The 15,080-nt window shown below is 38.6% G+C and overlaps 2 protein-coding genes across 5 annotated transcripts in view; one reads left to right on the top strand and one right to left on the bottom strand.

Moving 5' to 3' along the window:
• The window catches only part of GDAP2 (ganglioside induced differentiation associated protein 2), a 67,577-nt gene extending 65,618 nt beyond the window's left edge, over nucleotides 1-1,959 (bottom strand). For 2 of the 3 annotated variants that reach the window (XM_010374049.2, XM_010374067.2), the window contains exon 1: nucleotides 1,729-1,959. The gene's annotated coding sequence lies outside the window, so the exon portion shown is untranslated. Of the gene's footprint in view, nucleotides 1-1,511; nucleotides 1,666-1,728 lie in introns of those variants that run through there. The other variant, XM_030935884.1, reaches the window with a different exon arrangement.
• WDR3 (WD repeat domain 3) overlaps nucleotides 1,952-15,080 on the top strand; it is a 30,481-nt gene continuing 17,352 nt past the window's right edge. The window contains exons 1-10 of one of the 2 annotated variants that reach the window (XM_010374075.2): nucleotides 1,952-2,063; nucleotides 5,889-6,091; nucleotides 7,087-7,296; nucleotides 9,193-9,311; nucleotides 10,908-10,986; nucleotides 11,902-11,997; nucleotides 13,222-13,335; nucleotides 13,519-13,620; nucleotides 14,132-14,229; nucleotides 14,819-14,926. In XM_010374075.2, the coding sequence (XP_010372377.1) occupies nucleotides 5,921-6,091; nucleotides 7,087-7,296; nucleotides 9,193-9,311; nucleotides 10,908-10,986; nucleotides 11,902-11,997; nucleotides 13,222-13,335; nucleotides 13,519-13,620; nucleotides 14,132-14,229; nucleotides 14,819-14,926 (1,097 nt within the window). In that variant the 5' untranslated portion in view covers nucleotides 1,952-2,063; nucleotides 5,889-5,920. Of the gene's footprint in view, nucleotides 2,064-2,098; nucleotides 2,397-5,888; nucleotides 6,092-7,086; nucleotides 7,297-9,192; nucleotides 9,312-10,907; nucleotides 10,987-11,901; nucleotides 11,998-13,221; nucleotides 13,336-13,518; nucleotides 13,621-14,131; nucleotides 14,230-14,818; nucleotides 14,927-15,080 lie in introns of those variants that run through there. The other variant, XM_030935883.1, reaches the window with a different exon arrangement.

The raw sequence follows: 15,080 nt of genomic DNA, 5'->3' as shown, positions 1-15,080 counted from the left end.
AGTCAAGTATGTCAACAATAAATACAGTATAACAAGAACATTCCTAAGCTTGTCAATGGCTTGGGTCAAATTTAACATCATCACTCAAAAGCAGCCAAAGAACATATCCTCACAGTGAATTAGTAGTACCCCTTCATATTACATGAACTGCACTATGTTTTAATTGTAAGTATTGATATATTGAGCATTTTGAAACTTAAATAAGGAGGTAGAGTTATATCCTTGAAACACTGTATAAGGAATTTTATAAGATGCATTATCTTACCACTCACAGTTGCTCTAATACCAACTCTTATTAAAATCATTTTTTTCCATCTGTGGTTGTCCCATCCCATAATATTTAATAATATTAATATAATTTTTAAGAAAAGGTAAAATCATGACTCCTTCAAATATAAAACCAAACCCGTGTTCAAGATTTTATTTAACTCAAAAGGGAACCAGGCAGAAGATAGAGAAAATCCCAGAATTAGACACCTTAGAGCAGGAATATTGAAATAAACACGCAAAAGGAGGCAAAACTTCCACTGAACCTCTAAGAGAGCGAATTCACATGTCATGACAAAAATTATTTAGCATTGATGTCAGTTACCTAGTTTACATAACTGAAAAATGGCTTTTTTAGAATTAGTTAATCCAAGGGGTAAGATAGCCCATAGACTCTAAACTATGCAGTTTTCCATTGAAGCACACGCTTTCCCCCATAATAATACAATGCACAGCACCTGTCAGGGATATTAACCATACACACCCACTCAAATGCTCCCCTTCCCACCAAACTTATTAAAATAATAGTTTGTGGCCACAATTTCTTCCCTTGTCATTCATCCAATACACGGCAATCTTGTTTCAAAACTCCTATGCTGCTACAGCTGTCCACAGTCTCATCATACGCATTATTTGCTATTGCAATTTTCTTGAATACGAAAGATTAGCTGAACATGCCTTAAGCTCAAGAAATTCTGAAGAAAATCAGATCATGTAGACAAAGGTCTAATTTCTGGGCTGGCTTTAGATACCTTGTTCAAGAAGCGCTGGCAGGATCTTCTTTTGTACCGCTATGTTAGCTTTAATTTTGCACAGCTCTAGACATCAGAACTCATTTCTAAACACTTCTATGCAGCTCAAAAATAAAGTAGTAGAAATGCAAGAGAGAACAGCTAATTCCCACTTGGTGACAGAGCACTTAAATCTCAGTGAGCAAACAAGGAGGAGTCAGCCTTGGTCACTTCCCCCTCAAGCAGCCAGAGAGCGGAAACACAAAGCCAGGCCAGTGTCACTCCAGGGATTGCGGGGAACCTAGACAACGCACCATCCTGGGCTCAGCGTCTACCCACCCCTCACCCGAGGTGCTCTCGGTTCGTAGAATGTCCAGTCCACAGGAGCGGCAACAGACTTGTCTCTGGGGCTACAACCAGCAAGGGCTCCCGCCTGCCCTATACACTTGCACCCTAGGGCGCGCGCCTTCTTGGCTAGGGCACCACTGTCCCTAGTGCCCGCCGACTGCCTACCCCTTCACTCCTCGTCGACACGGCGTCCCCGACAACGCCTCGGGCGAGAACCTAACCGACAGGCGAGGAAGTGGTGTCAGCTTCATTCTTCCAGAGAAGTGACAGAACTAAAACCTCAGCCTGCAATCCCGACCAGGGCCGGGTCCCGTGCGCCTCGGGCCGCGCCCCCGGCCCTCTCCGCCCCGCCTTCCCTCCCGGTCTCCGCCCCGCCTCTCACAGCACTCCGGCGGTCCCATCCGGGCGGCGGGCGGGACGGATCAGGCTTCTGGTAGAAGGCGGCCGAGCGACATCTTCGGCGACCCTCAGCAGGAGCGCGCCGAGTGGGGCGAGTCAAAGTCCCAGGAGGCTGGAGTGACCAGCTGCAAACGCTCTGGGCTGCGAAACACCGGCTTCCGCTCCCGGCCAGAGCTCGCCAATCAGCGCCCGGCTCTCTCCGTCATTTCCTCCTGGAAGGCAAAGGGAACCTCTGGAGGAAGAGGCTTCCGGAACGGGCCCGGAAGGGGCAGGTCTTGTGGGCGGGCCCAATCGGCTGGGAGCCTCGTGGAGGCTGAGGTGAGTTCTGCAGGTTCGCGGTTGGTGCTGAGAGCCTTCTCGGCGACTCCGATTTTGCAGATTCTGTCTGAGGCGTTCGTGATGCCAGCTGCAGCCGAGGCGGGCGTATTTAGGGCCGGTTGCTAGGTCTGGGGGAACTCAGGTGACTACGGGCGTCCCCACAGCAGTACTTGGAAGCCCCTGAGCTACTCGGCGAGGCTGCGTATGCTGAGCAGAGCTGCCTGACCGTGCGTATGCACGGGCTTGCCTGAGGATGATCTGACCGTGTGTTCGATGTGTGGAACCCTCCGTCACCCTCTCCTGACCGAAGACTCGTTTAGGGATGTGTGGCAGGTCTGTTACCACGGTCCAGGCCCTCAGTGCATCATGGAAACATCGTTTTGGGGGCTGTGGGTTAGGAAGCGGAGATGATGGGGGTCTCGGAAGAAGCTTTGGTCATGAACTGTCCGAAAGGAGGCGAAAGCTGTGCACGTGGAACAAAGTGAACAGTGCAAGTCGTTTGGGAGGTAGTTTAAATATCGAGGGTATGAAAAAAGGCTGCGAGAATTGGGTTTACTCGAAAAGAAGTGGGCCTCAGAGGATAGCATTGATTAAAATAAGTAGAGGAGAAAATGCATGTTTTCTAAGTAAAACGAATACTATGAAGAATACAAGGTCGCAGGACGAGGAAGGAAACTAGCCAGCCTGACAGGAACGTTTATTCGAGAAATACGGAGGTTAGACAGAATGAGGTTTTGGAAACTGGCAAACGATTCAGCCTTTTCAAGGCTTTAGGATGGGAAAGCTCATTTGAAAAGATTAGTAGGTAGTATTATGACTTTTAAATGAAAAGAGTGAAAAACATGGAGGCGGAGGTGCTAGGTGGAAAATCAGTGCAGTAACCCAGTGATAAAGATCTGGAACTGAAAGTGCTGGAGGGAAAAGCATCCTGTTTCAGAGTAACAGTCAGGTGGAGTTGGCTAAAGAGAAAGAGGCAGAGAGAAGCAGTTTAGCATAGTGGTTAAAAGCAGAAATTTTGGAGTTAGACTAGCTGGATTGGGATCTGACTTTGGCACTTAGCTGCTAAATGACTTTGGGTTAGCAGTTTACCATCTCTGGGTCTGAGTTCCTTGTCTGTAAAATAGAGATAGGAAGAGTGACTTCCCTTGTAGTGTAATTGTGGAGAATTTGTTTATTTATTTTTAGAGATAGAGTCTCACTGTCACCCAGGCTGGAGTGCAGTGGCGTGATCATAGCTCACTGCAACCTCGAACTTCTGAACTCAAGTGGTCTTTCTGCCTCAGCCTCCCGAGTGCATCACCATGCCTGGTTAATTTTTTAAAAAATGTTTTGTAGAGATAGGGTCTTGCTGTGTTGCCCATGTTGGTCTGAAACTCTTGACTTCCAGGCCTTGGCCTCCTAAAGTGCTGGGATTATAGGCATGAGCCACCACACCAGGTCCTTATGGATAATTTATTTTTTTTTTTTTTTTGAGACGGAGTCTCGCTCTGTCGCCCAGGCTGGAGTGCAGTGGCGTGATCTCAGCTCACTGCAAGTTCCGCCTCCCGGATTCACGCCATTCTCCTGCCTCAGCCTCCCAAGTAGCTGGGACTACAGGCGCCCGCCACCTCGCCAGGCTAGTTTTTTGTATTTTTTTTAGTAGAGACGGGGTTTCACCGTGTTAGCCAGGATGGTCTCGATGTCCTGACCTCGTGATCCGCCCGTCTCGGCCTCCCAAAGTGCTGGGATTACAGGCTTGAGGATAATTTTTTTATACTTATATTTACAATGTGCTAGAGGCTTTTCTAAGTGCTTTGCATATGTTAACTCATTTCATTAATTGCTTAATTGCTGTATGTAAACAGTTGCATATGTTTACTAAGTTATATACATTTAATGTTATCAGTTACTGTAGCGTAAGCACTCGCTAAATCTTGGCTGCTATAATAATATTTTTTATTAATGATTCAAAGGTTATTAAATGGTTTTGAGCCTGAGTAACTGGGAAAATTGTGTCTTAGTGTCTGAAAAAAAGAGAGGGATACCGGAAGTAAGGTAGGCTTGGTTATAGACATGTTAAATGTGAAACCTTATAGTATTCAAGTGGAGATGTTCAGTAAATATTGGAAACTCTATAAGTAGTATTCATGTAGGTGGGCAGGGCTGGAAATAGACATATGGGAGTCTGTGGACCTAGGCATGCTATATGAATTCTCCAAGGAAGATACTATAGAAGGAGGTGGTAGATGGCCAAAGACAGGCAAACATAAGGAACAACTACAGAGTCTGGAGGAGTAAGAGGAATTGCGAAAGAATTAATCAAATGGCCTAGGCTAAGAGCATTATCATCCTGTTAATATTATCTTTCCTTGATTTTACATTGGCTTTATGTTGGTTCCTGTGAGAGAAACAATGAGGCCAGTAAGTGATTATTAACAGAAAATATTATCAGAGAGTTGAGATTGAACTTTTTTTTTTGTTGAAGTAGACTAAAACAGCATTTGATAATTAGAAAGACCCTGTAGAGTTAAATCAACCAACCAAAGAAACAAAAAACAATAGCAAAAAGAAACAACTCCTTATAAAAGACTGTAACTTCTTTATTTTTGTGTGTTTTAAGTTGCATGGGTGTTTTTTGGGGATACTTTTTACTCTTCCATGTAAAGAACAGATGGGACTGATTTGTTATCTCCTTCATTCACCTCTTGTCCCTTTTATACATAACCAGTGGATTATGGATTTTCAGTGAATTTAATAAAAGTGCAGAAATAATGGCATCTTTCCAAAAATAGTGTGCCAAGTTGCTCACCCATTTTCTATGCCAAGGGTAAGTGACTGCTCTGATTTTGAAATGAAGGACAGACTTTCATGGACTAATAGTTCTCAAAGTGTGGTCCAAGAACTGCAACAGCAGCATCACTTGGAAACTTGTTAGAAATGAAAAATTCTAGGCCCTACCCCAGACTTATGAAATCAGAAACAGGTGCTGGGAGAAGAGATGAGATGGTGTTTTCTAGCAGTGTTTTCATAAGCCCTCCAGGTAATTTGGATGTATACTAGAGTTAGAGAACCACTGTACAAGAAGGTTAAGTAACATGAGGTTAGGGATTTTGTCTTATTAATAGTGTATATCCAGTGTCTAGAACGGTGCCTGTCTAATTGGTAGGTTTTCAATAAATAGTCTCTGAAAAATATGTTCAGTCTCAGACTACCAATCTCTGTGTAAAAGCTTTGATGCTGGTTGAATGGGCAGAAGTAAATTAGTTTAGCTGCATTGAGCCTATAATGTCAGATACGCATGAGTTGGGCATGACAATATGACTAATCTGGAACTTGAGGAAGAGGGATTATATTGAGTCAACAGTGAATAAAAAATGAAGATGTCTAGGTATTTTAGGTCAATGATTTATTCAGAGTAAATAAAGATTAAGAAGTCACAAGTTACATGCTTTTAATGACATGATAAACAGTTGGTATTGTTTGGGCGCAGTGGCTCACACCTGTAATCCCAGCACTTCGAGGCGGGCGGATCAATTGAGGTCAGGGGTTCGAGACCAGCCTGGTCAACATGGTGAAACCCCACCTCTACTAAAAAAAAAAAAAAAATACAAAAATTAGCCGGGTGTGGTGGCACATGCCTGTAGTCCCAGCTACTCGGGAGGCTGAGACAGGGGAATTGCTTGAACCTAGGCGGCGGAGTCTGCTGTGAGCCCAGATCCCACCACTGCCCTCCACCCTGGGCAACAGAGTGAGACTCTGTCTCAAAAACAAAAAACAGTTGGTGTTTACTAACCTAGTAGAACCAAGGCACCCAAGGAGCTGAGTTTTCTTTGTTTCTGTGCACAGATTGCCTCACCTGTGGTATCAGACATCATAACATGGGGCTCACCAAGCAGTACCTACGCTATGTTGCTAGTGCCGTCTTTGGCGTCATTGGCAGCCAAAAAGGTAATATTGTCTTTGTGACACTTCGTGGTGAGAAAGGACGCTATGTGGCAGTACCAGCTTGTGAACACGTTTTCATCTGGGACTTAAGGAAAGGAGAGAAGGTGAGCCCAAAATGACCAGTTTGATACTGATTTATTGGTACTTGAGGATGGAGAGGTAGTAGTAGGAGTGGGGGAGCTCTGATTTATTTATCCTGAGTTTTGTGTGTGTGTGTGTGTGCCCTTAGAAGAGAAGAGAAATCTTTTTCCTTTAGGTCTAGCTAGCCAAGCATCAAATTCCTTTGTGTTCTTCTCCACTAAATTCTGAAAACCACAAAGAAACAGGAACTTATTTCTTAGATGTCTATTTGTTGGAATATTTACAGGTCATTATTTATAGTAATTATTTATTCGTAATGTATTTTTTCTCTACCAGTTCTAGTTTTCAAGTTCGACTTATGCTTATAGCTGGTTATAAAATATTAGGCATTTAAAAGGATGGTAACTGTATGTTGGCAGAATGTTTTTCTAATGTGGATAAGGCCCAAGTGTTGTTAAACTAGACTTCGATACTTTGTGTGACTGAATTCCCTAAGCCCACCACTTCTGCCAAACCAAATATAGGCATTTTGGTATTGTCCGCTCATTTTGTGATTCCCAAGAGATTACTACTTTGATTCTTGTTGCCACCCAGAGTCCTTTGTGGTGAAAACCACTGTAGTACTCGATTGCCATGCAGATTGTTTTCTTATAAAATAGGTCTCAGTTAAAGGAATTTGCAACCCTTTATTGAAAATCATGTAGTGTTGTTCTAGGATTAAGACTTACATTAAAGGGATTAAATTTATTTTATTGCCTAGGGAGTTTTTATATGTATTACACCAATGTAGGGCTATGGAGAAAATAATTAAGCCTTTTCTTAAATATTTCGTTGCCTAGTACAAATACTAATTTCTATATTAAAAAACTTGAAATGGATGGTAGAGTTTCATTTTTATTCGTAAGAGTAATTTGGAATTATTGGTGTTCTTAATTTTACTGTGCCTGAGTATTCCTGTGCTATTCCCTTGATTTCATGCTTAACTCTTTTACATTGTTTTTAATTTTTATGATTTCAGATTCTTATCCTTCAGGGGCTTAAACAAGAAGTTACTTGCTTGTGCCCCTCCCCAGATGGGCTACACTTAGCTGTTGGGTATGAGGATGGGTCGATCCGAATCTTCAGTCTCCTGAGTGGGGAAGGAAATGTGACCTTCAATGGTCACAAAGCAGCTATCACTACCTTGAAGTATGATCAGCTAGGAGGCAGACTGGCATCTGGGTCCAAGGTGAGCCTTTGAATCAGCCCAGACTTTGAGATATTAAAGGAATGTAACTCTTATTGTGGAAGTGCTACCCAAAACAGTAAAATAAGAAAAGAAAACAAAGACTGGAAAAGAAGAGACAAAATAATAATTATTTGCCATTGACTTCTGTAAAGTCAGTAGGATTTCCTATAACTTAAAAGTCATGAGTTAGAAAATATAAAAGATTCCATTCACAACAGATTAAGTAACAGACATAAAAATACCATGAAACTTTACTGAAGAATGGGATAGGAGACTTTTGTAGAGATATAATCCATGTTCTTGAGTGGGAAGACAAGGCATTGAAAAGATGGTAGTGTTTTCTAATTGATTTATATAGCTAAAGCTATGTTTAGACATATGTTTATATATAGATATAGATATATTTAAATAGATATTGTAAAGGTTTTAATTGTTACTTAGAACTTGACCTAATATGGAAAAGCAAAGGAATTGGAAACACCAACATTTGGGAAGAAAAGAATAATAAAACGGGAGTTTCAGATATTAAAATGTTGTATAAACCCAAATTTAAGAAGTATCATATTGATACTTCAATGCAAGTATCAATGCAAAATAGATTTTTGCAACCAAATGGAAATCTCAGAAACATGTCCACGTTTATATTCCTAATTAGTATATTTTAAAGATGACATTTTTAATAAGTAGAAAAATGATGGATTACTTATAAAACAGTCCTTAGACAATTGGCTATTTGGGGGAAAATTTTAAATTAAAGCTTTACCTTGTGCTATATACCAAAATAAAACAAAGATTAAAGACTTAACTATAAAAAAGTAGCATTTTAAAGTAAACTAGAAAATATGTAAGTAAATATCTGATAGCAAGGTAGAAAAGGACTTTAAATGTATTAGCAAAGAAATAAATTAAAAGGAAACTGTTGGTAGATTGGAATACTTGAAACATTTGTACATTAAAAACAAGTCAGAGGACACTGAAAAAGTTAAAATATTTAATATTTTCAATATAAAAAGAAAGGATTAGTATCATTCATCTATTAATAACTTACAAACAGTCAAATAAGAGATGACACCCAAAGAATGATAGACAAAAGAAAGACATGAATTGGTAATTCAAAAGAGATACTAATGGCCAGTAATCACCATAAAGCATGTAAAATATTTTTCATTTGTATTCATAAATGTAAATTAAATACTAAGACTGAACATTTTTTTCTTATGAGATTAGTAGTAGTTTTTAAGAAAACTAATAATAGAGTTAAGTGAATGGGGAACAGGCCTTGTCATACATATCCCACTGGTTCTATAGATTTACCCAACCTGGAGATAATTTTGATGGTATCAATCCGAAACTTTAAAAATAAACATATCATATAACTCAAGAACTTTTCATTTTAGTTTTTTCTAATCAGAGATACATACAAAAATTTGTGTATAATAATGTTTACTTCTGCATATTTATAACAGCAGAAAGTTGGAAACTACCTAAATGTCTAAAATAGAAAAATTTTTAAATAAGTTGTGCTATCACTTTAGAATTTATTATGTGAGCATTAAAAATGTGAACACCCTAGAATAACGTGGAAGAAATGGAAATAATATTTAATGAATAAAGAAAAGGTTTTAAAATGATAGGAATGGCATGATCTCAGTTTTCTAATAGGAAAATAACAACCTGGATTATACATAAAAACTAGAGCAATAACAATATCTGGGGATTATTTCTGCATGGTGGGAATAAGGCTGGTGTTTATTCCACTGTACTTTCCCCATGCTTTCCAAATTTTCTGCAAGGACTGTGTATTGCCTTTGTAATAATTAAGTCTCATTGTTTGTCAAGTTAGGCCATATGTGGTAAAGAAAATTATTTTTCATCTGTATTATTTGATCCCTTTAGGACACAGATATTATTGTATGGGATGTGATCAATGAAAGTGGTCTCTACCGTCTAAAGGGGCACAAGGACGCCATCACACAAGCCTTGTTTCTACAAGAAAAGAACCTGCTAGTTACTAGGTAAAGAAATAATGGTTTAATTTCCAGTTCTTTTTTAGGAAGAGAGAATTTGCTTTCTTCCTTACTCATTTCTCTCATGAGCAGTGTGCTCATGCTTATGCATTAGTGTTCCCTCCTGTTCTCCTGCTTTCCTTTTTTCCATTTCTTCTAAGTAGTATCGTAGAGCTATCCAAAGTTATATTATTTTTAAAATAATTTTTCTAATTTGTCATTCTTTTCTCTTGATATCAGTTTTTCCTTGTTTCTTAGCCTTTTGAAGCTCATTAAAGAATGAGCTTTGTCTACCTTCTAGATCTCTAGAAAGCCAGGAATCAGAATATGGAGCAGAGGGAAGATATGAATACCAGGTGTTAAATTCGGCTCGCCTTTTGAGGAGAGATATACTGTACTTCATAGGCCTTCTGAACACCTATTAGGATGAACCATTTGAAATTTTTATTTGTGTACATAAAAAATCATCAAATACCAACAGTTTTATATTGTTCAACCTAACATCATAATGAATATTGCTAAAGAATGGCCACCTAGGAAAAGCTGGGATACCAAGGTTTGCCAGGCATTAATTAGAGGAACCATAGTAATAACTCAGAAAAAGTTGTGAGCACTAAATGCTTTACCAATGGTGGATTTGTTTCTGTGGGATAGGATACAGGTAAATTAGTGTCTTGTTCAGATAACACAGGTTCTGTAAGAGAATGATTCTATGGTTCTAATAGAAAATATATATATTACAGCTTAGGGAATATAAAGGAAAGTAAATAACACTGTAAGGTGGGGTTATATGGGATGGAGTTTGTAAATCAGGTTTTTGAGGGTTTTTTTTTTTTTCCAGTTTGCTCATGAAGGAGGATTATATTAGATTTATGTAGTGAAGAGGTAGGGAAGAGGTGTTTGAGCAGGAGTAGTAGAGGCCATTGACTGGGAGGGCTTATATTTAGGGGGTTAAGAACAAATAAATGGGAAATTTTGAGAATGCTGCCAAAGAACCTGATTTTCATTCTACAGAGAACATTGAGTGAGTGCAAATATTAAAAATTAAGGTTATCCGACAGTTGCACATTGGATGGGATGAAAGAACAGCAATGGACAAAGAGACCAAATGAGAAGCTGTTAAAATAATCCAGGTAGTAGGACTTAAGTTCAGGTTAGTGTACAGAAATGGACTAGAAGGAGTCAATAGTTAGAAACTTCACAGAGGAGGCATTTTCAGGACAAGAGACTAACTGGACGGGAAGACAAGGGAGTGGGAGAGGTCTAAGATGTTTCCATGGTAGATTGTCTGAGGGAATGCCAATGCTGTGATGATTGAAATGATAAGAGGAAGGCATGATGGATCAAATTCTGTATTCTTTGGTACTCTGCATCTAAAGTCATTCTTGTGCTTATAGGTAGAACATTTTATTTTCTGCACAGGAATAACTACAAGGAAAGTTAGGATTCTTTGCTTTTCAAAAGAAAGATCAGAGAGAATTGGAGCTTTAGACATTATTGAAGCATATGTTCCTTTTAAAGCAAAGTGAGTTTTGGATCTGCCTATTGGTTGAATAAGTTTTCCTAAACAGGATATATATATTTTTCTCCTGTTTCTTCTTTTAGTGGGAAAGATACCATGGTGAAATGGTGGGACCTTGATACTCAGCACTGCTTTAAAACAATGGTTGGCCACCGGACTGAGGTACGTGGAGGGTCATGGGCCCAGGGAAATAATGGGAAGGCAAAAGGGAAAAGGTGGTGTTCTTCGCTTCCCTTTTCATGGCTCTTTGTTTTTACTGCACACAATAATTTTATGCCATCTTGAGGAATAGTGAGGCTGGTTTGATGGAAGCAATGCCAGCCATTGGAGCAGATACTGATGCTCTGACATGTAGTAAAAATTGGCCTTGGATGGTTTTTAATTCCTGAATTTCATCATTTCTAAATAATGTGTCCACTTTTATGAACATAGGGAAGTTTAATAATATTATGTGTGCAGCACCTAGCTTACTGATAGGTAAGCAGCACATGGTAGCTCTTACAGTAGTTACTTGAACACAGATCTATTCAGTTGAGTTCAGGGACTGTTTTTTATACATCTTTGCATCCTCAGTGCTTTATTCATATCAGGCATTCAGGAAGGTAATACCTAGAGTTAATGACAAGAAGATTAAATTATTTGTTGATCTGCAGCAATATTATTTTCATTATTTAATTCCTGGATACTTGAAGCTGAAAGTTATGCCATGGACATTAGTGGGGCACCTTTTATTTGCTAGACACTGCTAAAAGCAAAGAAATAGAAGACTTAAAATCATCATTTGAGTGGATTCCAGTTAAGATTTATGCTGAACAGCCATTATCTTAATTTGATTATAGGAGGTTAGAGACAAACTCGTAGTATCACAAAAGCAGCAGTTTCACCACAGGCCATTTTTTTCTCTGTAAAAGTGAGGTTTCTCTTAGTGTATTTTGAAAGGGTTGTTGATATGCCTTTTCTTTGCCTTTAAGGTGCCAAAGACATTTCACTATGGTAACTTAGACTTTTGGAACATCATATTATACTACCTGGAATCTCTTGAAAATTGTATTACTCAAATCTTTTTATATTCTATAGGTATGGGGGTTGGTTCTGGTGTCAGAAGAAAAGCGACTCATCACTGGAGCCTCAGACAGTGAACTGAGGGTATGGGACATAGCTTATCTGCAAGAGGTAATTACTTTTTAAAATCATGGGCAGGGTCATGTTTAGAAGTTTCATAAGCACCTTGGTTTTAGAATCAGATGTAATTATTGAGTACTTCACATAGTATTAGAAGGAACTCATCACACCAATAACCTGCAACACCTGAAAAAGCTTTTCTTCCTTGTATGCTCATTATCCTCATTTATTTGAGCTCAGGTTAGCTTTAGGCTTACAGCTTCTGGTAATACTAATGTTTTAGTTTGTGGCACTCTTAATCAGATATTCTTGGACCTTTGGGGGTCCATGGATGGCCTTCAGAATATCTGTGAACCTTTCCCCTCAAACATATATGTAGAATTTTATGTTTATAAATATGCATATTCTGAGAAGATGTATAACTTTTTCTTAAACATTTAAAGAATTTACATAGAAGAAAAGCTTGCAGACCTTAGGTTTAGCTGAATTTCGGTGTGTACAGTGTCCAGCAGCCATTTCGATGGGAGTTACATTAGTAGAGTAGGGGTTATCTTTATTTAAGAAGAAAATGTATCAACCTGTCTTGGAATGCCTTTGCAATTCCTAGTGCCAATTTGAATTTTTCTTTCTATAATATGGTTGACCTTTCACCTAAATACAGAGAAAATTTTGAAGTTAGTGAAGAGAAGGGTCATTATTTTTTCACTGTTGTCGCTAAACAGTAGTCCTTACACTATAGAAAGTTTTTGGAGATAGTATAATGAGTAATATTTTGTTTATATATTATGTAGTCAGTTTTTAATAAGTTCTGATACCTGCCCTGCTACTGAAGAGGTTTGATAAGGGAGATCATGGATTAGAAGCTATTATTGACCATAAGAAAGATTTCTAAGTCTTCAGGATTAAGAGTTACCTCTTGGGCCAGGCTTAGTGGTTCATGCCTATAATCCCAGTACTTTGGGAGGCTGAGACAGGAGGATCACTTGAGTCCACACACAAGTTTGAGAGCAGCCTGGGCAACATGACAAGAACCTGTCTCTACAAAAAAATTAAAAATTAGTCAAGCATGGTGGTGTGTGCCTGTGGTTTCAGCTATTTAGGAGGCTGAGGTGGGAGGATGGCTTGAGCCCACGAGATCAAGGCTGCAGTGAGATATGATCGTGCCATTGCACTCCAGCCTGGGAGATAGAGTAAGACTCTGTCCCCAACAACAACAACAAAATGCCTCCTGGAACATACTATTTCAGCTTTTATTTTCCCATTTTTATGAAACAGATTGAAGACTCGGAAGAACCAGACCCCAAGAAAATCAAAGGATCTTCTCCTGGAATACAAGATACTCTTGAGGCAGAGCATGGTACCTTTGAGATGGATGAAGCCCCTGAGGATGTAATTCATTTTCGTTTCTTAAGTTTAATTGTGTTGAATAGTGGGAAAGTCAGAATTGCAGATTTTTAGGGAATCATCACTTTAGGGAATATTTTTGTCACTTGCACTTACTAGAATTACATTTTTTTCAGAAGTTCAGTAGAACTTACATCTAACCTTCATCTGCTCTTGCTTCTTCTGTAGCGAATCCTTTCATGTAGAAAAGCTGGTTCCATAATGCGGGAAGGAAGAGACAGAGTTGTAAACCTTGCAGTCGAGAAGACAGGCAGGATTGTTGCTTGCCATGTGAGTACTATACTTAGGAGAAAATAACAAGGAATAGGCTGTTCCTTTCACACACTCATTCTTTCATATTCAATGTAAAGATGACTTTTTCTTGACTCATGTTAATAATTCATTATATGGTACTGTGTGGACCTAGAATCTCTAGCTTTATTAGCATAACAATAAAAATATTAATAATTACTATTAGGTTGGTGGAAAAGTAATTGCAGTTTTTGTCATTTAAAAAGTAATGGCAAAAACTGCAATTACTTTTGAACCAATATTATTTTTATTAGCAACCATTTATTAAATGCTTGCTCTTCTAAGCAATTTAAAAGCATTTAACTTCTTGTTTAGCCTTCAGAGCAATGCTACAAGTAGGAAGTGATATCCTCATTTTACAGATGAGATAGCAAACCCAGAGAGATTAACTAAGGGAAGAAAAATAAATATTGTTGTTTACTTTTAATTGAGAATTAGGTAAATTACAAATCACCTCTCCTTGACTCACATTAACCTTTTGCCTTTCTAGGGAACTGATTCTGTGCTAGAATTGTTTTGTATCCTTTCCAAAGAGGAAATTCAGAAGAAAATGGATAAGAAGATGAAGAAAGCTAGAAAGAAAGCAAAGTATGTTTTCTTAATACTTATATTAATAATGAAATATCCTGGATAGGCCCCATGTTACTGAAAAATACTGGCTTCTTTAATATTTACTCTCTTATCAATTACCGTTAAAAGTTAAAGAAGAACTTGTGAGGTACCGATAACCCAAATTTGTCAAGTCTCGGAGAGATAGAGAATCATCTGATTCGGCAAATCTTTTGAGACCTATTCTGATTTATTTAACATGGTTGGATTGTTAAGTGCAGGTTAGTGAGTTTTCTAAAAAGTCCTGAAATTAGAAAAATAACCAGAGACAGTTCAGTGGAATAGTTGGAATTATAAGGACCTTGTTACAAGAAATTTTATGGGCTATTACATTCAGAATCCATTTCTTAAGGGTACCTATTAAGTGAAATAATACTTTATGACATTGTAGTGTACAAAGCATTTCCACTTATACTACATTGTTTAATTCTCATGGTAATCCTGTGTGGTTAAGTGACTTTTCCAGAATCACACAGTTTGTTGGTCAAGGGGCCAGATTTTGAACTCAAGTAAGTGCAAAGCTGCTTCTAGAAAAATAAGAGCATGATAACACTTTTCTTCCCTCTAGATTACATTCTTGCAAAGGAGAGGAGGAAGATCCTGAAGTTAATGTTGAAATGAGTCTGCAAGATGAAATCCAGCGGGTGACTAATATCAAAACTTCTGCCAAAATCAAGTGAGTAAAAATAAATTATCTGAAGTTATCAAATAAATAGTAAGCTACCAAATATTATTGGCTTTTTCATGCTATTTGTAAGCTGTCTTATGAATTATATGTTTGAAGACAGTGGTCATGAGACATCTGTGTCACACCCTGCTTCTGTTGCCCT

Source organism: Rhinopithecus roxellana, chromosome 8, assembly GCF_007565055.1.
Source record: "Rhinopithecus roxellana isolate Shanxi Qingling chromosome 8, ASM756505v1, whole genome shotgun sequence".
Classification (NCBI taxonomy): domain Eukaryota; kingdom Metazoa; phylum Chordata; class Mammalia; order Primates; family Cercopithecidae; genus Rhinopithecus; species Rhinopithecus roxellana.
The sequence above is the reverse complement of the archived record's forward strand: the minus strand, read 5'-3'. Positions and strand labels throughout refer to the sequence as shown.